The sequence below is a fragment of the Calypte anna genome, chromosome 9 (assembly GCF_003957555.1).
Source record: "Calypte anna isolate BGI_N300 chromosome 9, bCalAnn1_v1.p, whole genome shotgun sequence".
Classification (NCBI taxonomy): Eukaryota; Metazoa; Chordata; class Aves; order Apodiformes; family Trochilidae; genus Calypte; species Calypte anna.
Genome location: NC_044255.1, coordinates 8,787,020 through 8,799,256, shown reverse-complemented (window position 1 = coordinate 8,799,256; position 12,237 = coordinate 8,787,020). Strand labels below are relative to the sequence as shown.

The following is a 12,237-nucleotide window of genomic DNA, read 5'->3' as shown; positions in this document are numbered from 1 at the left end:
AGATTAAAGCACCTCAGAAGTCTGTACTTGCTGTGCCATCTCCCTCCAGGATAAACAAGTCTTTTTCTCCTCCCCCCCTCATAAAAAATGCACATTCTTCACTGCAGCAAAAACTCTAGCACCAGGAGAACATCTCTGCAACAGACTTCTCCGTTATCTGGGGACTGCAAGCTCTCCCATTTCAGTTTCTACCCTGGCAGGCCCTAGGACTGAACAGTGTGAGTAAGCCCTACACCACCAAGAGGTGGAAACACTTCACACTATGGATTCACATCACTGTTTTGCAAACATCTTGTTTCTCAGTGGAGGTAAATTAAAGTATTTTTTTCTCTCTGTGCTTCCATCTACTCAAGTGCTGCCTCTTCCTCACCCACGGGACATCCAGTTCTTTGCTGTTTCCATGCTGGGCAACGTGCTTAAAAATGAGGGAGGCAGGGAGAGCAGCGAACTCTTCAAGACATTGCACAGCTCATGCAGCCCATGCACAGCAGCTTCAGGAACCAGAGCCACACAACTCCACACCTGCAAAAAGAGGTGGAAAAGACCGAGCACAAACACCAGAAGGGACTCAGCAGTGGCAAATTTTACTCCTTAGATGACTTGAAGATCAAATTTTTACAGGCTGCTTCCTATATCAAGCTGCTTATTGCACATATTAGAAATTTGTAAATGCTGTAGGATTACACATACTAATTAAACAAAGGGATTATCTTCAGTTTGGCTCTTCACTTCTGCCAACAAGAACTGCCAAATATCTCTAAAGGAAAGAAATATGGAAGAGAACATCACAAGTGAGCCCCAGTGTCTTCTAAACTTCGGCAAACACTCAGTGCATGACATGGCTTTACTTAGCAAATATTCAGGAAACAGAAAAGGGTTTGTAAGGTTATCGCTTAAAAAATGGTATTGCTGTCACCAGTGGGGGACTTGAGAAAGCCTTAGGAGCTCCAGCATCCCACATCCTCGGGGGATCTATAGGTTCAGGCAGAAAGGGGAAATAAATATTTGTTCCACTTAGCCATTCAGCTTTTGTCAAAATGCCCCATGATAACAAGTCCTTATTTGAGACCGGACAGTTAAAATGGCTGTTTTAAAAACATTTGACCTGCGGAATGCTCTGAACAGGCACAGAAGGCTCCTGTGTGCAAAATGCACAGCCAGGGTTTATCCTCAGCTATGGGCACCCATCACTACAAAGACTGCACAGTAAGAATCTAGAGTGGACTTGAAGGCTTTCTAGCTCAGAAAACTCCAGTAGCAAGACAAAAGGACTTGTTGATTCAGATGTTTTTTTCAGATCTGCCCAAGTGCAGTCCCATTTTACAGCATGGGAAGCTACAGTCTGCAGACAAGCATCATCATCATCATCATCATCATAGCCTGGTTTGGGTTGGAAGGGATCTTAAAGATCACCTAGTTCCAACCCCCTGCCATGGGCATGGACACCTCCCACTCAACCAGGTTGCTCCCCTGTCTAATCCCATGCTGGGTTTTTGCATACATCTGTTGCTTTGGGGTTCCCTATTCTGGACAGCCTTAAGCTGCTCTAGGACAAGGTGAAGCTGACAGAAAGGAACAAGAAACCTGGAGATGGACAAGGGATATCTCTGTCCGTAGGTTTGCCCATACAAGCAAAAAGCTCAGCCACAGAACTGCAGAGCATCCCTGGAAGAAAAGCAAGTCCCTAACACACAAGTTCTGTTTGTTCATTAATAACTTACTTTCCTTGAGGAAGAACTGAGCATGTTCCTCAAAACAAGTCACAGATGGTTTTAATGCAGCAGTTCAACTTGACTGGTCAGTGTCCAAGACCACCTAGATTCCAAACGAGCTGACACCAGCTTCTCCAGCAGCTGCAGTTACTTCTATCATGCAGATGAGGCTCACTTGTTTGTGGGATCTCCTTCCATCCAATCTCATTTACAGTCCCAGCTACTCTCCTTTCTTTTTGAAGCGCTGTGACCACCATCAGGACTCAGCCATTCACTCCTCAGCTATTCTGCAGTACTTCAAGCAACATGCAAGGCAATATAAAAGACCATAGATATTACACAAACAGCAAAGGGCAGAAGTTATAAAAACCAGGAGATATGAAGAAATTCCACCAAGGAAAAATTAGCTGGAGAAAATACAGGTAGCATAAAGGTGAGAGGAATTACATTCTTTGTTCTTTGAAGAAGATAGCTACTGTGGGAGGGAAAGGAAGGAAAAGGTGTTGATCAAAGCTCCTGATGAGATACACCATGGCACACCACAAGAGATTTACTCTGTATATTTATACAAACATTAAAAGAGGTGTTTTTCCATTTGGTTTTATTCAAATGTTTTATACATGTATGAAACACACTTAAAATACTTTACATTAAAATTAGCAAACAGTTTGCTTTTAAAACCCCCCCAGCAACTCTTTGTGAGTGCACAAACACAGACCCCTGGTGGAGCTTCCTGACCTACCACAAGCTGCAGTGTTTGTGGGGTAACACCACCCGTCAGTTCAAACATGGTAGAGAGGAGTTTCCTCTCCTCAGGACCCAAGCAGGAGGAGCAGCCTCTCACTCAAGCTCCAGTGGCAAATGGTTTACAGGCACCTCCCCAGCTGCAGTTTGGAACCATAGAGTAAAGCTGCATTCAAATTCCATCAGGAACGTCACTCCTGGTGTCCAAAGTGTCTCACTATCTTTTCACTCTCCTTTTTCAGTTCCTCAATGTGAGTGTTTAGGCACTGCAGGATGTGCTGAGATCTCAGTTCTTCCTCCTCCAGGTATCTGGCAGCTATTGATCCAACAGAAGCTGTGGGAAGCGGGCACTGAGGGGAGACAAAGGGATATCAGGTATTCTTTCATCCCAAGTTTCAGCCAGAAGCTCTTCTGATCCACAAACCATGCAATTAAACATGATCCTAAAGGGCTCTTTTGTCACTTCTACCTTACTAGACAGACTAAGCTCTCATGCCTGTACCACAGTTTCCTCCCAAGAGGCTCTAACCAACAAGGGAAGCTTCCCAAGTGTTTACCAGAACCACAGGGAGTAAAACAAGTACTTCAGCATACAAAACTTTTCCATTCCAGAGGATCTTCTCTCTGAGGCACTGGAGGACTAAAGCTGAACAGCGTTAAGCTGCTCTTGTCTGTGCCCATGGAATTGCTGGACTTCACAGGTGGAACCTGACCCCAGAGGTATCATAAGGTATTGGTCTTTAATGAGGGGAACCGGAGTTTCACAGAATCACAGAATCACCAACCATCAACCCAAAAATAAAAAAGAAACCTCCATGCACACCAGAGCATGCCCTGTGCCACACCTACATGGGGTTTTGAGTATGTCCAGGATGGTGACTCCACCACCTCCCTGGGCAGCCCATTTCAGTGTCTGGCTACTCTTTCAGTGAAGAAATTCTTCCTAATATCTAGTCTAAATTTTCCCTTGTCAACTTCAGGCCACCTCCCCCAGTTACCAGCCTCTCTACTTCAAATAATGAGAGGCATGGAAATGGCACATGCAGCCACAGTGCAACTCTACAGGAGGTCACTACAAAATACCAAGGGGTTTGTCCTGAGTGAGTCCTGCTTCACACTTAAGGTCTAGATCTTGCTCTTTGCCTTTATAAACACCTCAGTGCGCAGTAAAATCTCAGAGCACAGGTTCCAGGGAAGAGAAAAAACTGCCAGACTGAGCCAGCCCTGCCTTCTTTTATAGTCCTCCTCCTCCTCTGCTTCCCTGAAATAATTCCCTGCTGCAACCTCACAGGGGAAGAACAGACCAACCCCCTCACAGCTCACTGAAGGCATCCTCAGCAAGTAATGGGCAATAAACTGCCCCAGATTCTTTCCTTTAGAGTCAAGAACTATTCCCACTACTCCTATCACTTACCCACAAGTTTTTAATTTACAAAAATAATATTGGAAACTTGGCTTAATTTACAAGTTGATGAAGAGAAGCTTCCTGCACAAGTGAATTATAAAATTACTAAGAGGTTGTTTTCCATTTCAGAAAACATACCACAGCTCTTGGTTAAAGAACATTAACTGGTTATTTCCAAATCCTGGAGTCTGGTGGTTTTCTGGTCTTTCATCAACAGCCAGGAACAAAGAGAAGCAGGAAAAAAGGCTGCAGATAGCCAGAAAATCTCTCCCATCCCACTATTGGCTACTGATGAGAATTCTCCTCTCTTAATATTAAAGGAACTTACTTAAAGACCCTGGAACTTGATGAAGAGCTCCCCACCAACCCCAGGAGAAATCAAATGCCACAGGCATGAAGTGACTGATACCAGATTTCCTCTGCCTTGGGCATGTTCTCCAGCCATTGAGCTAAGAGAACAGAGAATGTGCCAACACTGCTCCCTACTAAAAAAGTATGATCATTAACTGGGAAAAATAACAGCCTCCCCTGGTGCTGTGAAGCAGTAATTTCAAGCTGGCCTATATAGCTGGCCTAAAGTGGTTTTAAGTTCAGACCAAACTCACCCTGTGTGGTGCAGTGAAGGCAGATGTGCAGCACCAGCTTCCAGGTTTACCCAGAACTGTACATTTAAATATTCTGCACTCTACATCCTCTCACACTCCAAGACAAAAGCTGAAGGAGAATTCTGACATGGTACACACTGAGGAACAACACCAGTATGGAGAGAACCATGAGATTCTGGAGTTAACTGATCAGTTAACTCCAAACAAAACCCTTCCTTAGAGAGTTCTGAACTAAACACATAGGGCTCCCATTATCCAAGTATTAACCATCCAGCACTGTTTTTCCTCCCCGTTTAATGCCTGATGTATGCCTAAAGAATCACACACACCATACAGCCAGAACGTTAAAAAATTTGGCTCCTTTTGCCAATGAGACCCCCAGCTATACCCCCAGCTGTTGAAAAACAACCAGCTATTCAATACCACTACTTACCAAAGGCATGGAGTCTCTCTGATCATCTGGCATGGGCTGTTTAGATGCTTCATCTGCAAAATCCTTGTTTCCATCCTGCACGTGGAGCACAGAATCTGTTCCCAGCAAGCTGGCCAAAGCAGATGACTCCATGCAGCATTTCCTGGTGGTCTGGGTGAGTATCTCACCCATCACAGTGGGCACAGTTCCTATTTCAGCAGCTCCCTGTCTCTGGGGCTCCCCTTGATGCTGCTGAGGAGACCCATCAAGCCTGTGATGTATTCTCTCTGCTTGTTCATCATGTTTGTGCTGTGCTCCCTGAGTTGTCCTGGAAGGCAGGTTTGAACACAGCTGTATGTCAGTTTGCCTCTTAGCAGCTCAACTGGAGCCAAATCTCGCTCAGAGATAACAATTAACATCCAGGTTACTGATAGCCCTGGCAATCCAAACTGGCTCTTTTTTCCCCACAGGACTTCTAGATGGACATCCAGTCTCTAGGGAATCCTCTTTTACTCTCCTGCTATTGTACATGTCAGACAAGACAGTGTGGAAAGGAAAAGAGGACAGCCATCCGGGGCCAAAATCTCATCCTTCCACCCAAAGAGCACATTCTGCTCCCTGAGCAAAGAAAAAGGCAAAGGCAGTCCCCAAAGAGACTCTAATACTAGCTGGCTTTGCAGAACACAAACCAGCTGGGACTAAAAGCTACTCTAACCTATTTAAAACATAAAGGAAGACTCCAAAACAGCCCTTTGTGTTTTCCCATCTGTATTACATGCTGGAGAAAAATACTGTACATAAAGCACGTAATGAAAAATCCACAAATCCCCAAACCTTCTGTCCTCCTTCATAATAAGGAAGCCACATCCTCAGGGTCATGCAACACTCACCTGTACTGCACATCCCTGGCCTCAGGCTCCCCATCCTGCATCTGCTGAGCAGTGCCCTGAGGTTCATCCTGCCAGACCTGCTGGGCAAGCACCAGTTTTGCTCTGGCCTCTGCTAGATCCTTCTGCAACTGCTGATTCTCAGATTTTAATTTCTTTAGTTCAAGAGCATAGTCTTCACTGACTGCTTTGGGGTTGACACCTTTCCCCTATGAGACAGAGAAGGGCTGAAGTCAAAACTGCTGATTTGTAAGACACCACAGTCAAATCCCGAGCAAATGCTGGCAGGCAGCTCCTTCAGGCACATCCTCCAATCCCAGTTTTGACTGGCAGAACTTTCAAGGCTTTCAGAAGAGCAAATAAAATATACACAAAATCACAGAGTCATAGAATCATTAAAGTTGGAAAAGACCTTCAACATCATCAAGTCCAACCACAATCCACCTACCAAAACCCCTAACCATCTCCTGAAGCACCCAACACCTCCAGGGATGGTGACTCCCACCACCTCCCATTGGAATGGGCAGCCCATTCCAATGCCTCACCACCCCTTCAGTAAAGCAATTGTCCCTCATATCCAACCTAAACCTCCCCTGGCAGAACTTAAACCCATTTCCTTTCATCCTATTGCTAGCTACTTGGCAGAAGATACCAATACTCTCTCCAACCTCCCTTCAGGTAGTATGTGTCTGCATTCAGAGAAGCTGTGATGCTCTGCCTAGGAAAGGAAGTCCCTCCAACACTAGGTGCTTCTAAAATCAGGGAAAAAAACAGAACTAGTTCAGATATACCTGCCTCTGGCCTTGGGAGAATCACCTCCAGTTCTCCTCCAGCTGTGTATTTGAGGATTCCCTCACTTGGCTAAGATTAAATGCAAGCCCACTCCCCAGTGGCTTAGCTCCTGATGAGAAGTGACCACTCTCAGTGAGAAAACTGCCTTCCATGCCACCTACCAGCAAAGCTGTTTGCAAGAACTCTTCTAAACCCTCTCTCTTGAATTAGCAAAGGCTTCTGGTAACAATTCCAACAGGCTGTGCACAAGCCTCTCCACCAGAATGACCCACAGCCCATTAGAAATTATTTTTTTGCTTCTGAAACTGAACAGCTTGCTTCTCCCCATCTTCTCCTTAGAAGGCCTGGTGGATATAATTTCCACTATTTCTTCTTCTGTGACATTCCCACTTTCTTTTTGCCAATTCTGTGACATTTAAAGGTTTAATTCAGTCCTATCACTGCTGTTATCTAAGGACTTTCCAAATGGGCATTAGAAGAACCTGGCCAAGATATGTAGCTCCAGTGCCATGAAGCTGCAGGACTGTTTTTTGTTTTGTAAAAAGTTTCCTGCTTTGCATTTTGCTACAAAGTTTTTGGTGAGTCAGGGAGACACAAGCCCATGGGGCCCTTCCAGCAAAAGCTGAGAGGGCTTTTGGTCATTTTTTGGCTTAAATCAGCCCTGCAGAAAACCTTCGGTTTTCTTCATCTCACCAGCCACAAGCTTCTGTTCAACACTTTTCCCAAGAACCTGGCATATTTGTCACTCAGCCCAAACTAATATTAAAGAGCAGAGTATTTCCTTCCCATAGATGTGACAGGATAAAAGCTCTGATGACACATTCCCACTTGGTTTTCATCTGTCTGAATGCAGTCCCGTGAGGCTCTTCTGATTTACACAAGACACAACTTGCCATGGAGCCATTCCTTCCTTCAGGCAGGCACCAAAATGAACCACCTTCAAAGTACCACTCCTGCCAAGGTTCCACCTCTTCCACGAGGCCACCCCCTTCTCCTCTCTGGATGAGGTGGCCTCACCAAGGAGTGTCACACCAGCAGGATCCCACCATGGTGGCCCCTTCCATGTTCGCTCCTCACCATGATGGGGAACATGCTCTCACCCCAGAAATTGCAATGATCATAGAAGTTTCAGCTCTCAGACAGGTCAAAAGGACACCACACATTTAGGATCAGAGATCTGAGGTAAATGTAACAAACTGCACTAAAAGCCAAGAGCCAGGCCCCATGGAGAAGAAACTAGAGATGAGGGTTTTGTTTCTGCAGTCCTCCTCACCACTCTGCGACCCCAGAAGATGCTCAGTATTTCTTGACCTTATTTTCTCACAACTTGCCCTTATTGCTTGGGTTTTAAGTCCAAACTCTACCAACCATTCTGAGAGACATGGGCAAAGACTACCCCTGTTCCCAGGTAGAGGACACAGAAGGAGACACCCTTCCCATTTCTGTTCCCTAGGGCATACCTCTGGCATTTCAGTTTTTTCCAGCATCTCTGAGAGATGGCGGTTTTCCAGCTTCAAAGTTTCCAGCTGGACCAGAAGAACCTGAGGAGACAGAGGTAAACAAGCAACTCAGAAAAAAAAAAACAACCAAACAAAAAAACCCAAAAAAACATAACACACACCCACAACAGCCCCTCCAGGCATTTTTCACCCTCAACACAAGCACAAGTAGAAAGCAAGGGTTGGGCCATCAGCACTGCAGGGACCCAATAGAGAAGATCACACAAATAAATCATGCACAGTCATTTACTTCAGTTTTCAAAGATGTCCTCATCCAGGCCTAGCTAACATGAGCAATCTCAAAGAATTCTGTGAGACTGTCAGTTACAGGTTTGGAAAGAAGAAGCGAAACAGGGAACACCACAAAGTAGAAGATCTCATCAGAAGTGCTTTAAAGTTTTTGTTCAAAGGATGAAGAGAGAAGGAAACTATTAACATAGCTAAAACCAAGCCTTCAGATACTGTAGAGAGAAAACATAGCAGCCTTCTGCCTTTTTTTACCCTGTGTTCCACTGCTTTCCTCTCTGCTCTTTCAATCTCTGCTCTCAGACGTTGTTCTAGGTTTGATGTGGAGCCACTTGCAGACGCAATTGTGATGTCCCGCTGGTGCAGCTCTTGTGTCAACCTGCAGATTTCCCTTTTCATCCCTTCCAGCTCACTGCTGTGAGTTTGTTCAGCTTGAGAGAGCTGCTCTTTCAGCTGGAGAAAGACATGCACACACCACCCACGAGCTTTTAAAAGATGCTTCAATTAAAAAAAAAAGTATTGCACATAGTAATGTGAAATCTAAGTACTGGAAAACAACAAAGCTCTATGTAACAATCCCCCTGTGTATGCTTGTCCTTTTCGATTGAAAACCACCTCACCCCAATCCCTTTTCCACACCATAAACTGCCAGTTGAGACAAGACAGAAGGTACATGCTGTGGAAGACTTGAGAAGACCCATGAATTGCTCAGACCGGTCTCTTTAGCTCACCATTCTACCTCTGTGGCCAACAACAGCTGCCCAGATGTTCACCATCACCAGCCAAGCACTTTCATAACTGCACTTTGCCACCCCACCCTCCTGAAGCAGAAATGGTATCTTTAAATAGAACAGCCAGACTTTTCTGCCATGAATTTGTCTTCTCAATCAATATTAGCTTGCAGCAACTAAAGCCACACATGGCAAACTTCCACAAGCTAGCTCTGCACAGGGTAAAAATACCCCTCTTTGTTTTCATAACTCCATGTGATGACCATCAGTTCCTGCACTGAGAGAGAAGAATCATTCCCTATTTACTTTCCACATGACAGTCATGATTTTATTTTTAGTATGTTCAATCTCACTTACCTTTTTCCAGTTTGGTAAATCCTATCCCATTCAGCTGTTCCTTGTATAAAAACAAAACAAAAACTTCCATCCTTTTGGTCATCTTTTTTTATCTCTTACCTTGTTTTATTCTGTCCTTTTTAGAGATGGCAGACTTGAACTGCATACAATCCCCTTGTAGTCACACCATACATTTAGTCAGTGACATAACAGCACAACATAGCACAATTTCTTCCCTAGTATTCCATTCCATTAGCCAGAAATACTAACCACCCAAACCCCTAGGATTTTTCTGAGAATTACAAGCATTCCAGAAAATTGAACCAGATTATCTCTGCCTAGCCATGTAAATACTATACATATGGTGATTTATCTCCACGTCACTTCAATGCCTCTCAAGTACATAAAATAGAAACAAACATAATAAATCTCTCTTTTTCTCCCCAGCAGCCTGTGGGAGATTCATTGATTGAATGGCTGTTTAGATGTGTAACCAAGCACACATCTCTGGCAAGTTCTGAACCTCTGCACATGCAGAATAAAAAAGATTTTCACAGGAGGTTTTTCAGTCCAGTCCAACAAGGTTTCTACTCTAACCAGGCTCCAGTCAAAGTTCTCACACTGACTGACCTAGACCAGTGTATTTAAAAGCCAAGCCTCTCGGGGGGCTGAGCTCTCATGGGTGCACAGAGCACTAGGGTGAGATCCTCATGGCAGATGAGCTGCTCTGTTTCCTCCAGCCCCTGAGTTCATGTCTAGGCAGCCAGCCTGAAACGAACTCCCCTGCTTACATCAGAACCAGAACACATTTGAAACCTTGTCTCAAGTGTGATAGGACATATTATAGCAAAATTCATTCCCATTGTTCTTCACTCAGGATTCCAAGCATTAATTTCTTTGCCTATTTGCCCCTCTGGCACTACTTCAAGTATCTCAAGAATTTAAGAAATTCTTTAATTTGAGGGTGCTGAGCCCCTGGCCCAGGTTGCCCAGAGAAGCTGTGGCTGCCCCATCCCTGGCAGTGTCTCAGGTCAGGTTGGATGGGGCTTGAAGCAACCTGGGCTGGTGTCCCTGCCCATGCAGGGGGTTGGGACTGGATGATTTTTAAGGTCCCTTCCAACCCAAACCATTCTATCAATGATCTCCACAGCATCAAGAGGTACAACATGATGTCAGGGTAAGCCTATGAGATGCTCGTGAAAGGAACCACACAGCCTCCTACAGAACCCTGCAAACCCTCCCACTGCCGCCTCCTCCTCTTGTCAGATCTGCTCCTGACCCACCAGCCCTCCTCTGCCTCCACAACTCTGCCTCTCTGATCCCACAGGAGATTCTTTGCTCACAGGGCATGGCTTTACCTTTTTAATCTCCACCTTTGACTCCGTCTGGTGTTCTTCCATTGACTGCAGCTCCCTGAGGCTCCCATCCAGCTCTTGGCTCAGCTGGGCACACCTTGCATTGGAGGACACCAGGCTGGGTGCCAGATGGGAAACTTAGAGGTTACAACACCCCAAGAAAAGGAGATGCTCAGAAAAATTTTGATCTTCCCAGCAGTCTCCTATGTCCATCATAACAGAAAGCAGACTCTTAACCTGAAATTTCCTCACCCATCCTTAGGTTTTGTTTACCAAAATCATTTCAAAAGAGATCAGGAAGCTGATCTAACAGGTAATAGCTGTTTCTTGTTTGTTCTATACCATACAAAGAAAACAAACTTCCCATGCAAACAGTAACATGAAAACCACAAACTCAGAGAGGAAGACTTCTTATAATTCTTATTTCATAGTAAGATGAAGGTGAAGGTTCCTACCAGCTGCCTAAAAAAGACTCCTTAATCTGGTATCAGAGAAGGTGCTAAGCCTAAACAAGCTAAAACACTGAAAACACCCATGGTGTGTGGTGAAAAGCAGCAAAATAGTCTCACTATTGAACTGCAAAATGAATAGCATTTGATTTCTTCAGCCCTTTGGTATTTAAAATAAGCTTTCAAATAAAAAAAATCAGTGGGACTTGGTTAACTTGATGAATATATTAGGTACTGTATTATGATCTAAGTTCTGTTGCACATCAGAAGAAGCAAGGAGGGAGTTACCTGTTCTCCAGATGAGTGACTTCTGACTGTAAGTCCTGTTCCTTCTGCTGGGCAGCATCCAGCTGCAGCAGAATATGCTCCAGCCCTGGAGAAGACAATTGTTTCTCTTGCAAGTGTTCCTCCAAGGCCCTAAGCAGAAACAGAAAACTTTCATCTCAGCACAGACATACCACATCTGACCTCACTAATATAGGGCATATAACCACCATTTTCTTGGAATTCTCTGAAAAATAAATCAAACCCGACACTGAAATCACAGAATGGCTTAGGTGGGAAGGGACCTTAGAGATCATCTGCTCCAACCTCCCTTCCATGGCCAGGGACACCTCTCTTTCAGACAAGGTTGCTCAAGAACTCACCCAAGCTGGTCTTGAGCACCTCCAGGAAGGGGGCAACCACAGCTTCTCTGGATAATCTCTTCCAGAGTCTCACCACCCTCAAACTGAAGAACTTCCTCCTAAGAAGTTCTAAACCTCCCAGTCTAAAGCTCTTTTCCTCCAGTCTAAATCCATTTCCCCTCGTCCTATCACTGGGCACTCTTATGAAAAGTCCCTCTGCAGCCTTCCTGTAGGTTCCCTTCAGGCACTGGAAGGCAGCTCTAAGGTCCCCCCAGACTCTTCTCTTCTCCAGTCTGAACAATCCCAGCTCCCTCAGCCTCTCCTCGTGGCAGAGGTGCTCCAGCCCCTGGATCATCTTCATGGTGACACCTGTATGCACTGTGAATGAGCATCCACACCAGCTGGATGGCAGCCCCCCTGTTTGAGCTCAGGCTAATG

The 12,237-nt window shown here is 45.0% G+C and overlaps 1 protein-coding gene across 1 annotated transcript in view; it reads right to left on the bottom strand.

The window, feature by feature from the left end:
- Positions 1-2,386: 2,386 nt before the first annotated feature.
- CEP63 (centrosomal protein 63) overlaps positions 2,387-12,237 on the bottom strand; it is a 42,904-nt gene continuing 33,053 nt past the window's right edge. The window contains exons 9-15 of the mRNA XM_030456448.1: positions 11,462-11,590; positions 10,728-10,842; positions 8,558-8,755; positions 8,018-8,098; positions 5,769-5,974; positions 4,900-5,206; positions 2,387-2,806 (exon numbers count right to left, since the gene is read on the bottom strand). Coding sequence (XP_030312308.1) covers positions 2,648-2,806; positions 4,900-5,206; positions 5,769-5,974; positions 8,018-8,098; positions 8,558-8,755; positions 10,728-10,842; positions 11,462-11,590 — 1,195 coding nt within the window. The 3' untranslated portion in view covers positions 2,387-2,647. The remainder of the gene's footprint in view (positions 2,807-4,899; positions 5,207-5,768; positions 5,975-8,017; positions 8,099-8,557; positions 8,756-10,727; positions 10,843-11,461; positions 11,591-12,237) is intronic.